This window comes from Rhinopithecus roxellana, chromosome 5, assembly GCF_007565055.1.
Source record: "Rhinopithecus roxellana isolate Shanxi Qingling chromosome 5, ASM756505v1, whole genome shotgun sequence".
NCBI lineage: Eukaryota > Metazoa > Chordata > Mammalia > Primates > Cercopithecidae > Rhinopithecus > Rhinopithecus roxellana.
In genome coordinates, this window is record NC_044553.1 from 42,596,288 (window position 1) to 42,619,542 (window position 23,255).

General features: G+C 38.6%; 2 protein-coding genes across 8 annotated transcripts in view; one reads left to right on the top strand and one right to left on the bottom strand.

The window, feature by feature from the left end:
• PIGB (phosphatidylinositol glycan anchor biosynthesis class B) overlaps positions 1-3,044 on the top strand; it is a 36,451-nt gene extending 33,407 nt beyond the window's left edge. For all 3 annotated transcript variants that reach the window (XM_030929731.1, XM_030929732.1, XM_010372560.2), the window contains 2 exons: positions 2,194-2,374; positions 2,684-3,044. In XM_030929731.1, the coding sequence (XP_030785591.1) occupies positions 2,194-2,374; positions 2,684-2,848 (346 nt within the window). In that variant the 3' untranslated portion in view covers positions 2,849-3,044. The remainder of the gene's footprint in view (positions 1-2,193; positions 2,375-2,683) is intronic.
• CCPG1 (cell cycle progression 1) overlaps positions 2,637-23,255 on the bottom strand; it is a 50,423-nt gene continuing 29,804 nt past the window's right edge. For 2 of the 5 annotated variants that reach the window (XM_010372565.2, XM_030929727.1), the window contains exons 6-9: positions 19,460-19,711; positions 12,466-12,587; positions 6,824-8,229; positions 2,637-3,799 (exon numbers count right to left, since the gene is read on the bottom strand). In XM_010372565.2, coding sequence (XP_010370867.2) covers positions 3,610-3,799; positions 6,824-8,229; positions 12,466-12,587; positions 19,460-19,711 — 1,970 coding nt within the window. In that variant the 3' untranslated portion in view covers positions 2,637-3,609. The remainder of the gene's footprint in view (positions 3,800-6,823; positions 8,230-12,465; positions 12,588-19,459; positions 19,712-23,255) is intronic. The other 3 variants (XM_030929730.1, XM_030929728.1, XM_030929729.1) reach the window with 3 other exon arrangements.

Below are 23,255 nucleotides of genomic sequence, written 5' to 3' on the forward strand. Positions count from 1 at the left end.
TCGGGAGACTGAGGCAGGAGAATCGCTTGAATCCGGGAGGCGGAGGTTGCAGTGAGCTGAGGTTGTACCACTGCACTCCAGTCTGGGCGACAAAGCGAGACTATACCTAAAAATAAATAAATAAATAAATAAATAAATAAATAAATAAATAAATAAATAAATAAATAAAATCTGTAACTATTTAACTCAGTCTGGCTTTAAACAATCTGGAGTTAATGTCTCATATGCACGTTCAATTAATTTAATCACTGTGGTTATCATTTTAGGAGAATTTAACACTTGGAATACTCCTACTTATTGTTAATGCCAGTCATGAATATACAGTTTAGAAAAATTGAGATCCTAGCAAAAACCACAGGCTAAATGGAAGACATCAAGTATCCTTTCAACGTGAGGATTCCCTACTATATGTGTATGTGGCTAAAACAGGGACATTCATTCTCTCTGCTCACATTAGGGGTAATACTGTGGAGAACCGGAATCCTAGAGGTACCAAGATGTTCTTTATACCTACTTGTAGTCAGTTGATGTCTTAGGCTTTGTACAGTTCACCAAGTTCTCCACACCTTTTCAAAGCACACAACAGAGGAAAAAGTCTGATGCCTATTTTGCATCAGACTTAGAAGTAGAGAGCAACGTATGTCCATTGATTAACATCCAAACAAGTAATGGTTTTATTGTGGCAAAGAAAGACTACAGTAGGCCGGCAGCTTTTATATAAGGCAGGCAGCTTTTTCTGAGGAATTTCTGCTTCCCTTCGAAACAAGACCTTCATTTCCAGTAAATAAATCACTATTAGGTCTTGTGTACATTTAATTTGTATGCATTTCATAAATAAAATAATTATTAACTTCATTTCTAACTGGAAATTTTAAATGTTTGTTATCAGTGCGGTTTAATTTTTCCTAAGGCAGTTATAAACATGGCTTTTTTCATGACCTAAGTAACTGGCTTAAATTGTCATAACTGGTATTAGAAATGAATCCATCTTTTTTATACTCTAATCTTTTTTTTTTTTTTTTTTGAGACAGAGTCTTGCTCTGTCGCCCACTGGAGTGCAGTGACGTGTGATCTCAGCTCACTGCAACCTCCGTCTTCTGGGTTCAAGTATTGTCCTGCCTCAGCCTCCTGAGTAGCTGGAACTACAGGCACATGCCACCATGCCCAGCTAATTTTTGTACTTTGAGTAGACACAGGGTTTCACTGGTTGGCCAGGCTGGTCTTGAACTCCTGACCTCCAGTGAGCCACCTGCCTCAGCCTCCCAAAGTTCTGGGGTTACAGGCATGAGCCACTGAGCCCGACCTGCTCTAGTCTTTCTATGCCACAATAAAACCATTACTTATTTGGATGTTAATCAATGGACATATGTTGCTCTCTACTTCTAAATCTTATATAAATATATAAGAAAAAACACACACACACTTCAAACTTGCCATGTGGCTGGGTGCAGTGGCTCACACCTGTAATCCCAGCACTTTGGGAGACCGAGGCGGTGGATCACCTGAGGTCAGGAGTTCAGGACCAGCCTGGCCAACATGGTGAAACTCCATCTCTCCTAAAAATTACAAAAAATCAGCCAGGCGTGGTGGCGGGCACCTGTAATCCCAGCTACTCAGGAGGCTGAGACAGGACAATTGCTTGAACCTGGGAGGTGGAGGTTGCAGTGAGCTGAGATTGTGCCATTGCACTCTAGCCTGGGTGACGAGAGCGAAACTCTGTCTCCAAAAAAAACAAAACTTGCCATGTAAGCATGTGATCCATCCCCTATCAGAGCAGAAAGGGAAGAGAGAAAGAATCCAGTTTCCTACTTTATCAAATACGCCTATGGAGAACTACTTTACTATTAACAAGTAAACTTACCTGGTCCTGAAGACCATTTACGCTTCTGGAACAGAATACCAATGCTACAGAATGTTGAGTCCCCCTACTGACCTACTTCTCTCCTTGAAATGGGAGTTCTATGAGCTAGTTTGGGCTTGTAGATTATACTGCTGCTGATGCATAGGTGCATGGTATGAGAATGATGTTTTTTATTTTTGAGAAAATGAGTTAAAGCCTTGCTGCTTCACTTAACTGCAACAGTTTACAGATTCAGATTTCACATTTTGCTAAGTATAAATGACTTATCTTAAGATTAATGAAAACTTTCATGTTTTACTTGTATTTATTTATGGTAACTTTTCTTTTCATAGCCATGTTCACTGCCCACTTCCCATGAGATTTCTCCAGTGCCCCCCAGACCTGACTGGAAAAAGTCAGTATGTTGATGAAGCAGATGTATTTTACCTAAATCCCTTAAACTGGTTACATAGAGAGTTTCATGATGATGCATCATTGCCTACTCACTTGATCACCTTCAGCATTTTGGCAGAGGTAAGTAAACATGAAAAAGAGGAAATCTCAGTGTTTTAATTGTATCCCAGGTTTAGGAAACCCTCAGGTAAATAGATAATATAACCTTTTTTTATGGTCTGTTTCAACCCACATTTCATAATTAGTCTTTTCTCTAGTCAAAATAAGCCCCAGTTCTGTAACTATCAAGGTATTTTACTTCCTATAAGTTAATTCTGTTATTAAGCAAAAAGTTGTAGAGAGCAATTAGAATAGGCAATTCTAAAATTGACTGAAACAGTACTCAGCAAAATGTAGCCTTTATTTACTTAAACATTTATTTGCTTCTAGGAAATAAGTGCTTTCCTAATTTCAAGCAATTATAACAGAACTGCTGTTTTCTTCCACACTCACTTGCCGGAGGGTCGAATTGGAAGTCACGTATATGTCTATGAACGGAAGTTAAAAGGGAAATTCAACACGAAGATGAATTCTGAACTTTCTGAGATAAACTAACATTGCTGGGTGGAAATATTCAGATGCTGCTTAAATACTTCAGTAAACACTGGGTAAGATTCATGGAACTTAGAAAAAAACTATATGAACTGCTTTACCAAATGTCACTACTGAGGAAATGTATAAAATACTACATAGTATAAAATCACATGTTAATACAATGCCAGATTTTCAATAAAGACCTTTAGTTTTCCTCGTGGTGTAGTTTTATTGTTTCTTCGACATTATTCGGATGTGCAAAAAATTTCACAAGAAAACAAGTCAGCAAGCTCTTAAGAGGGCAGCAAATTCTTCACAAGTCAGCAGGCTCTTGAACCCACAAAAAGACAAGAAGTGAGTGTAAGATTATAAAATGTTAATGATGAAATTCCAGCACAATGTACTTTTCTCAAGCTCTGCTGCAAATTTAACACAAACATCAGTGTTAATTACACTTTGTCATGTATGATTGAGCTTGCTTTAAGCTCTTACACTGAAAGGAAGTCTTATTTCATGCACAAAATCTGTTGCATGCCTGGCTTCCTTAATAAAACTACGGTTGAACATTTCCAGTGTCAAAAAAAATTCAGCGAAGCTAAACTACAGGAAAATGCAGGTTAGTAGGCTTTTAACTAATGCTTCTGAGTAATATAAAGTTATCAAACTGATACTTAGAAACAAAAAAAGACATTGTCATCTTGATAATTTCATTAGTTTCAATACCAAACATTGTACAAAGCATATTTTTCTCTTACAGTTGTCTAATTTAACTCAATTGTGAATCAGTATTTAGGATCAAAAGGTAATTGCCCCAATTCTATTTCAAGATTTGCCATTTGTCTTCCATTAGTGCGACCGTATTTATGCCATTTACCTTCCCTTTTATAAGGCTGTGGCTGAAGGTGCTTCTGTTCTTGTTTTCGATGCCTGGAGTTTTCAATATTTACCATACGTTGCTTTTTATCAGGTCGACTGAAAGCAGTAAACACATTTTTCATCTATGTTAGAGTTCAATGTATTTAAATTTTAAACAATTTTAAATGTTTTCTCCATTAATCTATTATCTGAACACTCTGAAAAAAAGATATTAAATATCTGAATTATAATCCTAGTATATCTATATAAAAATAAAGGAGTCTGTATTAGTTTTTTTTGTCCTCTAGAAGGAAAAAATAGACAATAACTCTACTGGCAAAAAGGGGAAACACTCAAAAGATAACAAAGAAAAGAAATGTGACAATAAAATAATGAGATGTGTTTCCATTATCTTTCCTCCTTTCCTATAAAAATCAATCCCTCCCCGTTGGCTTTATCACTCAGCAGAAATACATACACATCTCTCACAAACCAAGCAAAACAAGTCTCAACTTCTTCTCTTACAGCAAAAGCTCACAACACCTACACCGCTTTCCTCAGTGTCTATGATCAGGCTTCCGTCACTACTTCACTGAAGTCCATACTGCCATCCCCTGGCCGTCCAGTTTCCAAGCCAGGAAAACATTTTCCACACATCAACTTTTTAAAAAGCATGACACATTTATTCCTTTTACTTGAGATGGCCTTTGGATTTTCATACCACTCCCCACTCTTGTCCTTAGCCTTCCCTACAACCCCATAGATGTTGGTCTTCTCCCATGAGTCTGATATAGTCTCGGCAAGAGATGACCCTAGAATTGCCAACTAACCCTCTCCACTTGAATGTTAGTAGTTACCTCCAAACACAATTCTCATCTCCAATTACCCTTGCCCCAAACCTTGAATTCCCTATCTCAGTGGTACTACTATCCAAAAGATGACCCAACCCAGAAATCTAGAAGTCGCTGTTACTTTCTTCTCCTTCTCCTTCACAAGAAATATCAATGTTACTATTTTCCAAATGTTTTCTCCTTTCCTCTCCTACTATTGTCCCAGTTTAGATGCTCATCAGCTCGTGTCTGTATTGTACTGACCACCTTCTAGCATCACACCTTTCCCATCAATCTTCTAGGCTGCTACCTATACACTAGTCCCGCCTTATCCACGGCTTTACTTTCTGTGATTGAGGTTTTGGTTACCTGTGGTCAACTGTGGTCTGAAAATGTTAAATAGAAAATTTCAGAAATAATTCATACGTTTTAGGCAGGGCGCAGTGACTCACGACTGTAATCCCAGCACTTTGGGAGGCGGAGATGTGCAGATCACTTGAGGTCAGGAGTTCAAGAAAAGCCTGGCCAACATGGTGAAACCCCGTCTCTACTAAAAATATGAAAATTAGCCAGGTGTGGTGGCACGCGCCTGTAGTCCCAGCTACTCGGGAGGCTAAGGCAGGAGAATCACCTGAACCCAGGAGACAGGTTGCAGTGAGCTGAGATCGTGTCACTGCACTCCCGCCTGGCTGGCAAAGCGAGACTCCATTTCAAATAGTTTAAAAAAATAAATAATTCATAGGTTTTCAACTATATGCCTGTTCTGAGTAATGTGATGAAATAATGCAGTTCTGCTCCATCCCACAAGGGATGCGAATCATCCTTTTGTCATGTATCTACGCTACCCACCCATTAATCACCTAGTAGCAGTCAATCAGATACACTGTTATCGTACCACAGTGCTTGTGTTCAAGTATCCCTAAGATAAGGATTATTAAGGATGATTAAGTAACTTAGTGACCCCAAAATACAATAGTGATGCTTGCATTTGGATATGCCAAAGAAGCTATAAAGCACTTCCTTTAAGTCAAAGGGTGAAGGTTCTCAATAAGAGAAACAAAAATATGCTGAGATTGGTAAGAACAAACCTATGTGTGACTGTAAAGAAGGAAAAAGAAATCCATGCATATTATATATAAAATTATGTTCTATCCCTGGTTTCAAGCATCCAGTGGGGGTCTTGGAACATATATCCTGAAGATAAGGGGGAACTACCGTAATCTAAAATACAATATAATCTTATCCCACCACCTTGAAAATTCTTCAGAGGTTCTCCATGTCCTACAGGACAAAACCTTTAGCATGAAGAACCTTCCTTTTAAGTGACATTCCCTTCCCTGTCTGCATAGCAAATTCTCATTTCTCCTCCAAAAGCTACTTTAGAAACTAAGTTCAGTTAAAAGGCCACCTCACTCAAGAAGCCTTTCCAAACATCTCCAGACAGCCTGAGGCCACCATGCCCCCATACCTTAATTTCATTTATTTACTTAGCTTGTGAGCTCCTTTGAAGCAAAAATTTTTCACTTGTCTCCTCAAAGAAGCCTCAACTTTGTTCATTATAGGACTAGATACCTGCTTCATGACTAAAGACACCAGAATCAGTCTCATTATTTTATAGACACATTATATTTATTCAGAAAGATAAGTATTTCATAGGTAAAAAGTGAAGCTAACATTTTAAGATTAGGTAAGTTTCATGTTACAGAATATAAAGATGAAAATGGATAAAAAATTATTATGAGGTACACACATTAGAATCTGACTTGCTCAGTTGCCTCTTTGTGCCTCTACCTTTATCAAAGATAATTATGTGATTAAGTATTAAGTATCTTAAGTAAGCTGGTATGTGGAATGGACAAGTGAAAATAGGTGGGGCATTCGAATTATTATATATGAGCTCTTCTGACTTCAGAGTAAAATTTGTGTTGCTCACTCCTAGCTTCCGAAAGTGAATAAATACACAAAAGATTAAAGGAAAATAATTTCACTCAAGGTGATCTTTTCATTATAAACTATACTGAAAAGAAACAAACTTGGCCAAAATAGGATTTTATATATTCTTAACTGGTTTTTAGGATAAAAATTAAACCATTTGCTCAAATCAAAGTGATTACGTTATAATGAAATGTTCCATTTGTAACAGCTAATACTTTTTAGACTCCACCTTTCAATTTATTCTGAATTCTCAGTGGCAATAAAGCACAACTCTTAGAAAAAGTAACCTTCCAAGAAACTCATCAAATCATAAAAATGCTATCCAATCTACAAATGTTACAAACTACTGTAATGACATGGTTTTATGTAAACCGACCTGGGTCCATATGGAGGGGAAAAAGTGTGACCAAAGAAGTGTCTATATATATATTCATCCAACTTCTCAAATACTCCATCATTATCTACTTGATATTCCTTCATGTTTCTAAGATAATCTTTAACATCATTAACAAAGTCAGTGAAGAGCTTCTGATCATGTATAAAGACACCATTTAGGAAAAACTTATTGATGAACTGATCAAGTTCGTTCCAGTGACAAAAAGTATTCAGTTCTTTTAACATGTACCTTTGAATTATCTGTCTAAATTCATCCATCCTTATAGGATTCACCACTGTGTTAAAAAGGCTCATGGACTCTTGTTGAGCACAATCAAATACACCAGAACAAGCCTTTCTGAAAGAATGAGAATTGTCTCTACAATTATGGCCAGGACTGCATTTCTTTGAATTTGTATTTTTTCTGAATTCTTTAAAGTGAACTGGCTTTTCTTTCCTTCCATCATTTTGCATAGTAGGGCCTCTATTATGATGGTTTTCTGTAGGTGCCTTATACTGTGGATGTAAATAGTCACTAAAAACTGTTCTTGCTTTTTCAGCTGCTTCTTTTGTAGCACCAAATCTTTTATTACCCTTTTCATCAAAGATATTCTTGGTGGTATCTTTAAAATGTCTGAAAGTGGATTTAACTGAGTCTGAGAATTTTTTCAGATTTTCCTTCACAGCTTCTTTAGCCTGCTTAATTTTCTCTTTGTGATGCCTCACAAACTCCTTGGTAGAATTCTTCATGGCATCAAATGTTTCCTTAACTGAACCCAAAAATGTTTCCTTTGACTTATTTTTAGCCCTGTGGTTTCCTCTGCCCCCTTTCTTTTTTCCATCCGTTTCTTGTTTTCCACTTTGATCTTTTGCCTCAACATACAATCTTTCCCACAAATCAGAACGCTGCTGTTCGAAGGTTAGCTTCCGTTCCAGCTCAGTGAGTCTTTCCCGTAAGATTGCTATTTCCTTTTTTTCAGTGTATACATTGGGAGAATCGGACTTGCCATGTAACTGACTACCACTTAACTGCTGGAGTTCCCCCCTTAAAGCCGTAGTTACTAGTCGTTCTTTCTCCAGTTCCCTCTTTAGCATCTTTGCTTCTGCCAACAGAGTCTCCCTTTGACTAAGAAAGCTGTGTTTTTTCTGCTTTTCCTCTTCCAAATGCTGCTTAAGTTTCTGATTTTCTTTAACTAATTCAGTACTTGTCCCTTTATCTTCCAATATTCTAATCTGTTCTCTTAGTTTGTTTAACTCTTCCTGTAATGAGGATAAGGCTTTTTCTTCCTTCTCCAGAGATACTCTTAAATACCGATTTTCTGTAGCAAGGTTCATTTTCTGAGTTTCAAAGGACATCTTCTCTGCTTCAGTAAGTGTCCAACACCTTGCAAGATTTTCTTTCAATGACTACGTTTTTTTGAAAGAGAAGAAATAAAATGTCAAGAGCTTTAAAAGCTGAATTTAAATCTTTAAGGTATAATAACACATAAGCTTTTGTGTCTTTACTTCTACAGAGACCACCCCGCCCCGGGTAGTATTTTCAATAGTATAAACACTGGGAAAGACAACGTTCATATGCAAGAAAACACAGAGCAGAGAGCTACATCAAATTGTGAACTACAGCATGGTGGAATAATTTTTTTTTTTTTGAGACGGAGTCTTGCTCTGTCGCCCAGGCTAGCGTGCAGTGGTGCAATCTCGGCTTACTACAACCTCTGCCTCTTGAGTTCAAGCAGCGACTCTCCGGCCTCCCAAAGTGCTGGCATTATAGGCATGAGCCACCACGCATGTCTGGAAGAACTTAAAAGACAGAAAGTTAGCTACAGCTTGCAGGACTAAAGGTTCTTCTGAATTGGGAAGAGAGATTACCTTTTACAAAAGGTAAAATTATTGGCTGGGCGCAGTGGCTCACACCCGTAATCCCAGCACTTTGGGAGGCTGAGGTGGGCAGACCACTAGATCAAGATATCGAGACCATCCTGGCCAACATGGTGAAACCTCGTCTCTAGTAAAAACACAAAAATTAGCTGGGCATGGTGGCATGCGCCTGTAATCCCAGACACTCGGGAGGCTGAGGCAGGGGAATCACCTGAACCTGGGAGGCAAATGTTGCCAGTGAGCCGAGATTGCACCACTGCACCCTAGCCTGGTGACAGAGCGAGACTCCATCTCAAAAAAATAATAAAATAAAATACAAAATAAAAGTAAAATTACATCGAGAGCTGACTTATGGCTTCAAAAATTGTTTGTACTCAGTGTACCCTTCAAAGAATGAAATTCTAATAATCTTAGTCCTATTTGAAACATTTTAGTCCTATGCAATTAACATTTCTAAGTAAGTACAGATAAGCTATAAATTCTATAAGCATGTTAGAGGACAGACTGAATCTTGAACATTTATAACTAACTTATCCAATTTTATGTAAACTTTTGAAGTGACTGTCACCCAGATTACAGCAGTTCTGTAATCTGTACAATTAATATAACTCTGAAGATTAATCTATAGATTACTATAACTGAAAGTCAGCACCTGTGGTAGAAATCATGGTCAATTCGGCTTATAGAATTTTACTGCTTCGATAAGGGTATCCTTGACTGATTTGAATTTTCTTTCAAACATATGCACTAGTAACAAAATTTAACCAAAAACAGTCAAAACTTAATGTGGTTCAACAGGTTCTTACAGCATTATCCATCCAGTTAAAAATATCTTATGTATAAATCTGCAAAATGATACTTAAATTTGGCTTAATTTATCACAAATGTTATGGTTAGACCAGTCAATTACCTGGGTTCAGAAACAAGCAAAAAAAAAAAAAAAAAAAAAAAAGTCCTTTAAGAGAATGACACTATTTTATACTTGAAAAATAACTATCTGAAATGACTGCTTCACCTTCTGGCTCATTAATCTTCAGAGAACAAATAAAGATTTAAAATTTAATCACAGTCATTTCATCTGTTCTACCTGTATGAGAGAAAAGAAGTTTCTTCTACCCAAAAAGCAGTGGACTGTGGAGTAGAAGAGACCGATACACTGGCGTGGCGTACTCTTGAAATGCACAAGCACAGGAAGCCACAGGATGAAAGAAGAGTACAGCAGTCCTCACGCAGTAAATACGATGCTGACATAAGTAGTGATAAGCAGATCCTGACCAGGTCTTCCAAAGAGCTTCAACATCTACCTGATCCACACTTAACAGCTAGAAGCAAGAGATCTGCAAAAACTGACTCACTAGCTGGGCACAGTGGCTCAATCCTTTAATCCCAGCATTTTGAGGCCAAGGCAGGAGGATCACTTGAACCCAGAAGTTCCAGAATAGCCTGGGCAACATAGTGAGACCCCATCTCTATGAAAAATTTAATAACAAAGTTGGACATGGTGGCATGTGCTTGTGGTCCCAGCTACTTGAGAGGCTAAGCCAGGAGGATTGCTTGAGCCCAGGAAGTTGAGGCAGCAGTAAGCCATGATCGCACCACTGCACTCCAGCTTGGGCAACAAGAATGAGACTCTGCCTCTTAAAACAAACAAACAAACAAACAAAAAACAGGCTAAGTGCAGTGGCTCACGCCTGTAATCCCAGCACTTTGGGAGGCTGAGGCAGGCAGATTACCTGAGGTCAGGAGTTCAAATCCAGCCTGGCCAACATGATGAAACCTCATCTCTACTGAAATGCAAAAAATGAGCCGGGCATAGTGGAGGGAGCCTGTAATCCCAGCTACTTGGGAGACTGAGGCAGGAGAATCACTTGAACCCAGGAGGCAGAAGTTCCAGTGAGCTGAGATCACCCCACTGCACTCCAGCCTGGGCCACACAGCAAGGCTCCATCTCAAAAAAACAAACAAATCCAAACCCAAACCAAACTACAAATTCTCTCTAGAGATTTATGTGTGGTGAGTTTTCCAAAAGCCAATGTTATCCTATGGAACCAGAAAACATTGTGGTGAAGAAAATGGCATCTTCTAATACAGATGGGAAAAACTGAACTATTTATAATTAACTTCATAAGTACCTCCCTGTGTCTACAGCCATACCACCCTGAATGCGCCCAATCTCCTCTGATGGCAGAAGCTAGGCAGGGTCTGGCCTGGTTAGTACTTGGATGGGAGAAGTACCTCCCTGAAAGATAACAATTTAGTTACAAAGTAGTATTTTTGCCTTTTCAAGAAATACAACCTGTAAGGGAAGCATACATAAATTAAGTGTGAGAATTGGGGGTGAAAAAATGGAGGAAAAAAAATAGCTTACTTTTCTTTCTTTCCCCTTTTTTTTTTTTTTTGAGACACGGTCTTCCTCTGTGGCCCAGGCTAGAGTGCAACAGCATGATCTCAGCTCACTGTAAACTCTGCCTCCCAGGTTCAAACAATTCTTGTGCCTAACTAAGCCTCCAAAAATCTGAGATTACAGGTATGTGCCACCACAACCGGCTAATTTTTGTATTTTGGTAGAGACACGGTTTCACCATGTTGGCCAGGATGGTCTTGAACTCTTGGGCTCAAACAATCCACCCACCTCGGCCTCCCAAAGTCACCAACTTTGGGAATTTGGGAGGTTGTCACCACACCCAGACACAGCTTACTTTTCTACCCTGAGTTTCTCTCTACATCCTTCCTAGGGAAAACTAGATAAAGACCAGCCATTTTGCTGATCCTCATAAACCTCCAGGGGTATTGGGGAATAACAGAACAGACAGTACAGTCTTGTGAGACAAGATCTAGATGAGTTATAGGCAGAAAAACATAACATGCTCTCCCTTCCATCAGAATGAAAAAAAAAACAATGAAAAGGAATGGCTATGTCCCAGATCAAGAGAAGATCTTAGAGAGGCTATAAAACCACAACTCTCCTCTTTCCCTCCTGCCAACTGAAAATGTCTGCTTCACTCTGTGAAAATAATGCTAATAAAAATATCTATATACACATATAATATGTCACTTTTAAAAGATGTTAACTATAAAATAGCAGCTAGGGATAAGAGTTCTTAAGTCAAATCCTTGGAATCAAATTAGCTCTCCAAAACAAAACAAAACAAAAAAAGGCCGTGGCCGGGCACAATGGCTCACACCTGTAATCCCAACACTTTAGGAGGCTAAGGTGGGTAGACTGAGGTCAGGAGTTCGAGACCAGCCTGGCTAACATAGCGAAACCCCGTCTCTACTCAAAATACAAAAAAACTAGCTGGGCGTAGTGGCGCACACCTGTAATCCCAGCTACTTGGGAGGCCAAGGCACAAGAACTGCTTGAACCCAGGAGGTGGAAGTTGCAGTGACCTGAGGCTGCACCACTGCACTCTAGCCTGGGCAAGAGAGCAAGATTCCATCTCAAATAAATAAACAAACAAACAAACAAACAAAAACAAATTAGCTCTGCCAGTTGCTACCTTGGGAAAGTCCCTTAACCTTTCTAAACCTCTTTCCCACCTATAAAAGTTAATAATTGCTTAATTCCCATGTTTTGAGAATAAGAGAAATACTCTATATGGTGCACTCATGACTGACTAGGCCACAGTAAGTACCCGTATTCAATTCAACAATGATCTGCATTATTACTGATTTACTAGTCTGCACTGCTAAGCACGATAAGCTCTAACTAATAAGCACAATAATCACTAACAATTATTTTAAATATTTGTTAGTGGTACATACCTTATAATCTATGAAAGACTCTTGTTCCTGTTGACACTGGGAAAGATAATCCTTCATATCATTCAATTCATCTTCATGTATCTTTCTGACTAACTGTTGACGCTTCTGAATCTGAACTGTGCCTAAAATAAATATTTTTATTAAGGGTATGTAACATAAATATTATCATTCAATGTTTTATTTATTTTTAAACACTGGTAATCTGCATATAAGCTATGTAATCTTTTTTGTTTTTTTTTGAGACAGAGTCTCGCTCCGTCGCCCAGGCTGGTATGGTCTCAGCTCACTGCAACCTCTGCCTCCCCGGGTTCAAGCAATTCTCATGCCTCAGCTTCTCGAGTAGCTGGGACTATAGGCAAGCGCCACCATGCCCCGCTAATTTTTTGTAGAGACAGGGTTTTGCCATGTTGGCCAGGCTGGTCTCAAACTCCTGGCCTCAAGTGATCCACCCACCTTGGCTTCTCAAAGTGCTGGGATTACATGTGTGAGCCATTGTGCCTGGCCATAACCTATGATGATCTTAACAATCATTTTATTCAGAGTATCAGCATTTCTGATTACATAAAGAATAAGTAACTGAGGCTGGGCACAGTGGCTCACGCCTGTAATCCCAGCACTTTGGGAGCCAAGGCAGGTGGACCATTTGAGGTCAGGAGTTCAAGACCCGCCTGGTCAACATGGTGAAACCCCGTCTCTACTAAAAATAAAAAAAAATTTTTTAAAGATAAGTAAGTGAAAGCCCATGATCATTCATCAGATGATGGTGAACATTTACGTAATATAAGTAAGGCCAAGTAGGCCAGCTTTTAAAAACATTTATTTACATATACCCAGGAACATTTAAGCAGTTCACTATACTTTGTATTAAAAAACACAGGCCCGCCCATATGGCTCTAACCAAGAAAACCATTTATGTAATGCTCTTATCTTGCTATATTGAAGGCACTCAGCTTTGTTGTTTTGGGGGTTATCTTTAAGTACAAAAAGTATTTCAGCCTCCTTTATACAGAGAAATGAACAGACCTGGTGTTTTTTCACAGGTCATAAAATCAATAAGGAAAAATGAAAACCTCTTTTTTTTTTTTAATATTTTGCCTAAAGGATACAACAAAGCCCAAAAAGTACAGCACAGAAAATAATTGGCTAATGGTGACTGTGCACCATTCTCAAAGCCAAATTTGTTAAGAATTCTGCAATGGTTAAATCTGTACTGGAGTAGCACTGTCCTTCTACCAACAGTGATAAAAGAATCGGACAGGCGTGGTAGCTCACGCCTGTAATCCCAGCACTTTGGGAGGCCAAAGCAGATGGATCACCTGAGGTCAGGAGTTCAAGACCAGCCTGACCAACATGGAGAAACCCTGTCTCTACTAAAAATACAAAATTAGTGAGGGCGTGGTGGCGCATGCCTGTAATCCCAGCCACTCGGGAGGCTGAGGCAGGAGAATCGCTTGAACCCGGGAGGCAGAGGTTGTGGTGAGCCAAGATCGTGCCACTGCACTCCAGCCTGGGCAACAAGAGCGAAACTCTGTCTCAAAAAAAGAATCTTAAACCAACTAGGATTCTTCATATTTTCACCCTAAAAATCAAAATGTTACTTTACTCAGGCATGCTGTTCACATGCTTCATGTATAAGGGGGGAAAAACCACGAAATCAAAAATAAGGCAAAATGTGGTTAGCTACCTTAACATTACATCTACTGAGTATAGATACTATAGAATTTTACAAAGAAAGGATGCGATGATCGCTATTTCTTCCCTTACTGCTATACAAATTATTTTAAATGTCTTCAATACATCTTGAAAAACACTAAAAACAACTTTTGCCAATTTACAGATAACTGTTACATATTCTAGCTATGATATTCTGTGTTAGAATTCATTTCCTCTCTTTAGATTTCCCAATTTATAGAAGCATGGCAAGCTTGTTTCAAAACTACTCAGAAGAATCCCAGATTTTTTCAAATGTTGAAGGAAATGTATCTATGGTTCCCAGAGTAACAGAAATCTTCTGCAATTTCTATTTCAAACTGCTAAGAAGATTAATTCCTTTGCCCACTGGAAAATAATCTAAAACTGTGTTGAGGTCTGAATTCAAGATAGTATAATATAGCATATGCTTGATTGCTGTCTTAATGTGGCCTTTTACAGTATTACTGACTAATCACTTGGGGGTTTTTCCTGCACCTTTGGCTGCCTAAACTATTATCCTCAAGATACAATCTTTGGCCTAGTCATGTCTACAAATGCTGACTATTGTACCATGTTGCACCACTGTCAGATTTTGCTATCACTCCTATTCCAATCTACAGATCTAGTCCTAACTTCTCATCAGAGCTTCTAGCCAACACATCCAGCTGCGTAGGGGCCTCTTTGTAGGGTGGGGGGGCGGGGGGAATCAAACCTCAACACCTGCCCCAAACCAAATTTGTCTAGAACAAATTTGGGTAAAACCAAACCAAACTGTGCTCACCATCTATTTATCATCTGGCAAAACTTCCCCAGTAACCCCAACTCCAAAAGTGAAGCAGCTAGCACATTTTCTACAATTTAATAAACTGCCATTATTTTCCATTATTCCTTCAATGTCCCTTATTCCATTCCCAATGTTATTCCAATTGTCAAGGTCCTCCTCACCAAATATCTGGATTACAGAACACCTAACTGACTGTTCTACATTTTCCCATACCACTTTTTCCACACCAGCAAAATGTTCCGGCACTCTTTTTCTCTAACCTGATAGCAGGTTACTCAATAAATCAAACTTTCCTATCAATTCCAAGATGTTTTACAATATAAAGTTGACCCTTGAGCAATGTGAGTTTGAACTACATGGCAGGATGCAAAATCCAATGGCAGGATGCAAACTCCAGGTATATGGAGAGGTGACTTTTCATGTATGTGAGGTCCGCCGTCAAGGGACTTTAGTATGTATGGATTTTGGTATGGGTGCCTCCTGGAACCCATCCCTCATGGACATCAAGGGATGACTATAACAGCACCCCACCTACTCCATTATTTCTAAATACCTACTCTGCTATAGTCCGGGCAGTCTTTTCACTGCTCCCAAACCCAAGATTACTTCTTCCTCAGGTTATCAGATTCTCTGTTGCTGGAATGTTCTAGCTTCCTTGAGTCTATCATAAACTCACTATGATGAGACACAACTTAAATCTTACCACCTCTATTTCTTCACCAGTCCCTGATATGCAGTAGGAGCTCAATGAATATTTGCTGAATGAATAAATTTAATGTTAAATGAAAAAACAAAAAACAAAAAAACAAGGTGACTCCAAGAATAGCCCCAAATGCAGAAGTTTGTCTGTTACATACACTCACACTCAACACCTTGGCCATGCCTCTTAGACCTACAGTCTTGCCCGGGTTTCTTTTCTTTGGATTTATTTTCCTTGGCCATGTCTATTGTGTTGAAGGACATTCAGAGTCCATTAACGGCACATCACTTTTGACTACAGCACAGAAGAATCTTGGAGTACAAATCTCCTATATAAAAAAAAAATTTTTTAAACTCTTCTCCTGTTCAAATCATTTCTCCTTAAGGAGCAACTGTATTACCAGCCAATAAACATCGGTTGAAATAAATGAACTGATTTAAAAAAAAAAAAAAATCTTACCACCTCTGGGATAATTCATTAAGTGTATCCTTTGAGCTGTAATTCATTCTGTGCTCTATAACTTAGCATCTAGATATCTTGTTATATAATAGTCTGCTGAAGAGCCAAGTAGTCTATCAATACTTGAAGCAACTCAAGGAGAAAACCAAATCAATTGAACTCCATTGATGATTTAGAATGTTGATAGTCACAAGTAAATATAAGAAGAAGAAAGACTGCTTCATTCATGAAACTTTTTAATAACACTTCGGAAAGCATTTTCAGATGGAGTACACTGGAGTATACTGCTTCACTATCCTCAGTCATGCTAGCTTTCTCTTCCCTGCAGTGTAAATCTGCCAATTCAAATGTATATGGCACCAAGGCTGACAAATGCAGAATGATTCAATTAGTAGTATGGTATTGTTAAATTATTATAAAGCGGGCCAGACATAGTGGCTCATGCCTATAATCCCAGCACTTTGGGAGGCTGAGGCAGGCGGATCACTTGAGGTCAGGAGTTCAAGATCAACCTGGCCAACAGGGCAAAACCTCATCTCTACTAAAAATACAAAAATTAGCCAGGCATGCTGGTGGGCGCCTATAATCACAGCTACTCGGGAGGTTGAGACAGGTGAGTCGCTTGAACCTGGGAGACGGAGGTTGCAGTGAGCCAAGATTGCATCACTGCACTCCAGCCTGGGCAACAGAGCAAGACTCTGTCTCAAAAAATAAAATAAAATAAAATTATAAAGTGAATGAATGACTATGGGATGCAATGACCGACTTCACGGTGAATGGGAAGTTCAAAACGGCTCTGAAATCAACTCCAAAGAATGTTGAGATCAGTGCTAAAATTTAAAAAAGTGATGTCTTGCCAGGTGCAGTGGCTCACACCTGTAATCCCAGCCCTTTGGGAGGCCGAGGTGGGCAGATCACCTGAGGCCGGGAGGTCAAGACCAGCCTGACAAACGTGGAGAAACCCTGTCTCTACTAAAAGTACAAAATTAGCTGGGCATGGTGGCACATGTCTGTAATCCTAGATACTCAGGAGATCTGAAGCAGGAGAATCACTTGAACCTGGGAGGCGAAGGTTGCAGTGAGCTGAGATCACGCACTGCACTCCAGCCTGGGCAACAAGAACAAAACTCCGTCTCAAAAAAAAAAAGTGATGTCTTTTAAGCAGTGATTTGGAAAAGTCATTTAGGTTAGGTCTTGTATGTTAATTAAACTAATCTCATTACTATAAGGCCTACTTCATAATATATTATCCAGGCTTTTCATATTCTGAAAAGGCTAATATGAAGTAAAGGACAATGTTTTATTAATTAACTATTCAGGTAAACTTTACTAATAACCAAAATCCTACATAACAGAGAAGTAACTTCTCATTTTGAAAGCACTCCTGTAAAATGATCTTTCTACAAAATATTCAAAGGTCATGTAAATAGTGAAGTTTTAATGCAATTTGGATTAACACTTTACATCACTATCCAATTTGTTTTGAAGAAAAAAATATTAAGATAAGATCTTCTCCTTTGTTACTCTCATGTTTACCTGTGGAGGGAAAATCATAGTCAAATACATACTGATTAATTTGTTTCAGCTAGTCTATAAAGGTAAATATATATTTGCAATCAAATCTTATTACAACAAATTTCAAGAAAGGATACAAATAGTCTCTCAGTATTAAATTCAAGCAGGTATCCATCAGAAATCTAAATACATATTTTTATTAATATAAATACAAGAAACACATCTTGCAAGCTCTGACTTTAAACAGGTATTGTCTTCATTAAGTTTATTCTAACATTACGCTATGTTGAATAATATACCTTTTCCACAAATCCACATAGGATACATGTAATTCTTCAATTTTTGCATAAGAAATACATTTTTCAAAGGAACTAGCAAAATGAAAGTTAGACTGTGGATTATGCAGGCAAAAAAATCTAAAAGTAGTTAATATAAAGCAAGCTAAAATTCGGGAAGTTGACAATATCTAAGACATTTCCTTTTTAAGTGTCTCTACCCCAAATTCCAATACAGCAAAGAGAGTCAAAGTTCAGGTTTCAAATATTCCAGTCATTGTACAAATACATACCTTAAATAAGAGATTCAGGCCAGGCGTGGTGGCTCATGCCTGTAATCCCAGCACTTTGGGAGGCTGAGGCAGGTGGAGCACCTTAGATCAAGAGTTCAAGACTGGCCAGGCGCGGTGGCTCACGCCTGTAATCCCAGCACTTTGGGAGGCCAAGGCAGGTGCATCACAAGGTCAGGAGATCGAGACCAGCCTGGCCAAGATGGTGAAACCCCATCTCTACTAAAAACGCAAAACAATTAGCCAAGCATGGTGGCGGGCACCTGTAATCCCAGCTACTCAGGAGGTTGAGGCAGGAGAATTGCTTGAACCCAGAGGTGGAGGTTGCAGTGAGCCGAGGTCGCACCACTGGACTCCAGCCTGGGCGACAGAGTGAGATTCCGTCTCAAAAAAACAAAACAAAAAAAAGTTTGAGACCAGCCTGGCCAACATGGCAAAACCCCATCTCTACTACAAATACAAAACAATTAGCCAGGCATGGTGGCAGGTGCCTGTTAACCCAGCTACTCGGGAGGCTGAGGTAGGAGAATTGCTAGAACCCTGGGGGTGGAGTTTGCAGTGAGCCAAGATCGTGCCACTGCACTCCAGCCTGGGCGACAGAGTGGGACTCTATCTCCAAAAAAAAAAAAAAAAGAGAGGTTCAATGGGTGAGGCTCCTAAATGAGAAAGTAAAGTAACACCAATGGAATACCTTCCTCACCCAAAAGGCATTTAAAGGCTTTGAATTGATAAGATGATCAACATATATAAATAGTATCAATCATAATAAAGAGCAAAGTATAAGAATAAAGATGAAAACCTCTCACTTCATGTTAATCATAGAAACAACAATGAAAGTTACAAAGTAAGATACTTACATGAAACCTCAAAGTAGAAATAATGAACACTTACTATTTCTACATTTCAAATGTAACTATTTCAACTGCGATTTAAATAATCTTCCTAATAAACTTACACTTCAACTTAGTTGAACTATTATTCTAAATGTAAATGATTTCCCTCATGGTGAGCATTTCAGATTTTTAATCTTCCATCTTTTAACTTTAAAAGAGTCACAAATATATGTCGTTATTATCTTTACATTTATTAATAACTGCTACCCAAAAAGCTTTGTGAGATAGGCAGCACCCACTTCCCGAATGAGAAAACTGAGGCTCAAACAGGCTTCAAGTTTTCAAGGCCATATATTTAATAATGGCACCGAAAACACATCCCAGGATTCCTCACTCTTAAGTGCCTCTACACTATCCCATCAGGTTACACATTTTTGAATACTTACCATAGAAATGTCCAAATCCCATGCTGATTGCAATCACCAAAGCAAGTATAACACACTTATTGAGACCACCACTGAACTGACGTTTACTCAACTCCTTAGAAGGTTCGGTTTCTTGTTCAGCAACTAGCCGGTCTTCAGATTCTGAAGTAGAAACAGTCTTCTTCCTAGCACGGCGTCGTCTAAAGGCAGGACTGGGCTGGTTACTGGTTTCATCACTACTTGATTCATCGTCACTAGGCTGAGATGAAAATACTATTAAGAAAAAAGTTGACATTTAGCTATTCAAAATCTTGGAAATGTTTCCCAGTAAAAATTACTTAGAATAATCAATGCCATCCCTTACATGCCTTTTTACATGATAGCCAAAAACAAAAACCAAACAACATAAACAAAAACACAGGTTTTCAACTCATCTACATAAAGCCAAAACATAAAGCATTTCAAATGTGATACACAAGAATCTGTTAATCATATTCATTTGTGCGTTGAGAGCCTATCTCTGTTTTCTTTTTAACCCTCCTTGCCTTATAGTTTACACTATTAGAATAATCCTTCATTCTCATAGCCTCAAGTTTCACTGTTGGCCAGGAGCGGTGGCTCATGCCTGTAATCCCAGCACTTTGGGAGGCTGCGGTGGGCAGATCACCTGAGGTCAGGAGTTCAAGATCAGTCTGGCCAACATGGCGAAACCCCTTCTCTACTAAAAATACAAAAATTAACCGGGTGTCATAGTGCACCTACGTAGTCCCAGCTACTTGGGAGGCTGAGGCAGGAGAATCACTTGAACCCGGGAGGTGGAGGTTGCAGTGAGCCAAGATCCTGCCACTGTACTCCATACTGGGAGACAGAGCAAACTCTGTCTCAAAAGAAACAAAATTTCATTGCTATTATAGGTATAAACAAGTATTATTTCTGGAAAGAGAAAACAATACTCTCCGTCTCTTCATTCAGTTTCAAAGAGGTAATTTAAGTGCAACTGTTTAAGGAACACAGGAAAGTACACAAGCATTTCCTGTGACTTATAAAGTAACTACCAAAAGTTTCCTTGGGTGCATCTGGTCTCTAGTTTCATTTCCAACCTGATTAGCCCACGATCAAGGTTCAAAGCACTCTATTTTAACATAGGTTTCCAGAAGTCAGATGAGTCCTTCCCTTCGACTGCCACTCTTACTAGAAGGTTATTAATTTTACCCTCTAGTAAATATGTCAGCATGAGGAAGTGACACAACAGCTATCTCCGATATTAAGGACTATTCTGGTGCTGCTCCTTTATGAAAATAATAGTAGAGAAAAGCAAACTGGTGGGAAAAATCTGCACAAGAAATCCTAAGTCCAAGAAACAAATTCCCTGGAAAAATCACCTTCCGTTTTTTCCGAACGCATTAATTTCTTAACGCGGTTCCATATATCAACAAACCGTATGTTGACATAGAAGCTTCGATTACTCAGAAAAATTTCCACAAGCTACTTAGAGGAAAAGCACTAAAAGGAAGGATAAAATATGAACTTGAATACAAAGAGCTCTAAAACAACAAACATTCATGCTCCAGAAAAGCAAAAACAGTTCTTCAGAAGACAGGATATCCATGCCACAGGAAAGCTGGTGATTTAGGTTAGACGATATTTTTCAGAGATGGATCATGGAGTATTCAGTTCACTTTCACACTTACAACAATAAACACAAAGACAGAAGGCACTACTGAAATGAATGAATATTCCTAATATTTAATGATACAGATGCCACTGAGAGATCTTTTTGGTCATGACCCTTATGCCCATCATGTATATCTGGTTATTCTTGATCACTAGTTTTTCAAAGATGCCGTCGCCTCAGGTGTAAGGTTATATTTCTTGGACAAAGAGAAAGAAAGGAAGACTTAAACAAAGCATTACATAATACAAAGGCATTCATGATCATGGTTAGCGTATTTAAGTCAGGTTTTCTGACATAAAATTAAGATAGGTAAATGTAGAAACAAACCATCTGTAAAACTTCTTTAAATAAATGTTCAATTCTACATTAACATTGCCTTCATTACATATTCTAACAAAACAGCCTAACCCATATTAATATATTCATGTCCTTATCTAATGCTTCCAACTTTTTTAACCCATACATATAATAGCTAAAATATTTTGATTTTTAACTTCTTTTAAAAAAGCTTAATTTGGCCCATAGATGCAAGCAATGCAAAGGCATGCAATAAGCTTGGCCAGTGCCTTTACAAGAGATTCTGAACACCTGTTTAGAGTATCACAGATGACAACAGGTATCTTGAAAGCACTCAGTAAATAGTAAATGTGACTATGCACACTCAGCTCTAGAGAAGCTGGTCAGAGTTAGTCACACCACCTTGGAAAGTGAGTTGGCTAGGAACATGGTGTTTCAGCTGATCATCCCATCCCCATATGCACTCAGGAATCTTCCACAGCTTCTCCCACCACCTTTCTTTTGTGAATAAACAGGAAAAAAAGATGCATAAAGCTATATTATAAAGACTAAAAAGAAAAAAAGAATTAAAAATACTTAATTATCACTTAACATTGCTATCGTACTAAATTAAAATGTAATAATCATGCCTTCTTAAAAACATACACAATACAAACTCTACACTACCAACTTTGCTTTTTGTCAGGAAAGAGAGTTCATATAGAGGAAGCAGGTAGTGTTCTTAACCCAACAAAACCTACACTGCCACAAGAATATAAGTCAGGAGAAGAAAAAACTGAAGTTGAAATCTTTAAGGATGAAGAAAGGGAAAGGAAAAAACACAATTAAGCAATGGCTATAGCACAAAATTAACGAACCAAAAGGGAAAAACAAAAACTCTTTTTTTTTTTTTTGTGACGGAGTCTCCCTCTATTGCCCAGGCTGGAGTGCAATGGTGCAATCTTGACTCACTGCAACCTCCGCCTCCTGGGTTCAAGAGATTCTCCTGCCTCAGCCTCCAGAGTAGTTGGGATTACAGGCCCGCGCTACCACAGGCAGTTAATCCCAAGTAGCTGGAATTATAGGCACCTGGCTAATTTTTGTATTTTTGGTAGAGAAGGGTTTTCACCATGTTGGTCAGGCTGGTCTCAAACTCCTTACCTCAGGTGATCTGCCTGCCTCAGCCTCCCAAAGTGCAGGGATTACAGGTATGAGCCAACGTGCACGGCCCCAAAACAAAAACTCTTGGCAACTGGTTTATATGTAGTGTTTTCAGTATAGTCCAAAATTTCGTCTTTAAACATTTGGTTTATTGAAACAATATCTTTAGGAGGAATAACAACGGGTAAAAAGATAGTTAATCAAATACTCCTCTTAACTCAGTCTACAAAAATCTCAAGAAGTCAGAATTCAGAAAGAAGATAAAAGAAGAATGAGCTTAGAAGTATGCAACTTCTTGAAAAAAGTTAACAATATATAATTTCTTTCTTTTTTTGAGATGGTGCTGGGATTACAGGCATGAGCCACCATGCCCGGCAACAGTAATTTCTTTTATGTCTATGTCAGTTTCTTATATATCTGACCATTCTGTAATACTCCAGCTTCAATTTAACTTTTCTGGGCCATGAACATTATCGAATTAAACCAGAGGCAGATAAGGAAGGGAGGAAAAAAAAAAACTACCTGAATACAACACAAATTTTGGAGTTTAAAAAAAATAATAAAATTTGATGACCAACAAGGATTCTAAAATCAATTACAATACCCCTCCCTAAATAAATATACTATGAATACTATTCTAACAAAGGCTGAATTTTCCTCTGACCACCAAGAATGCCACCTGAATATTCAAATAGCTGGATAAAG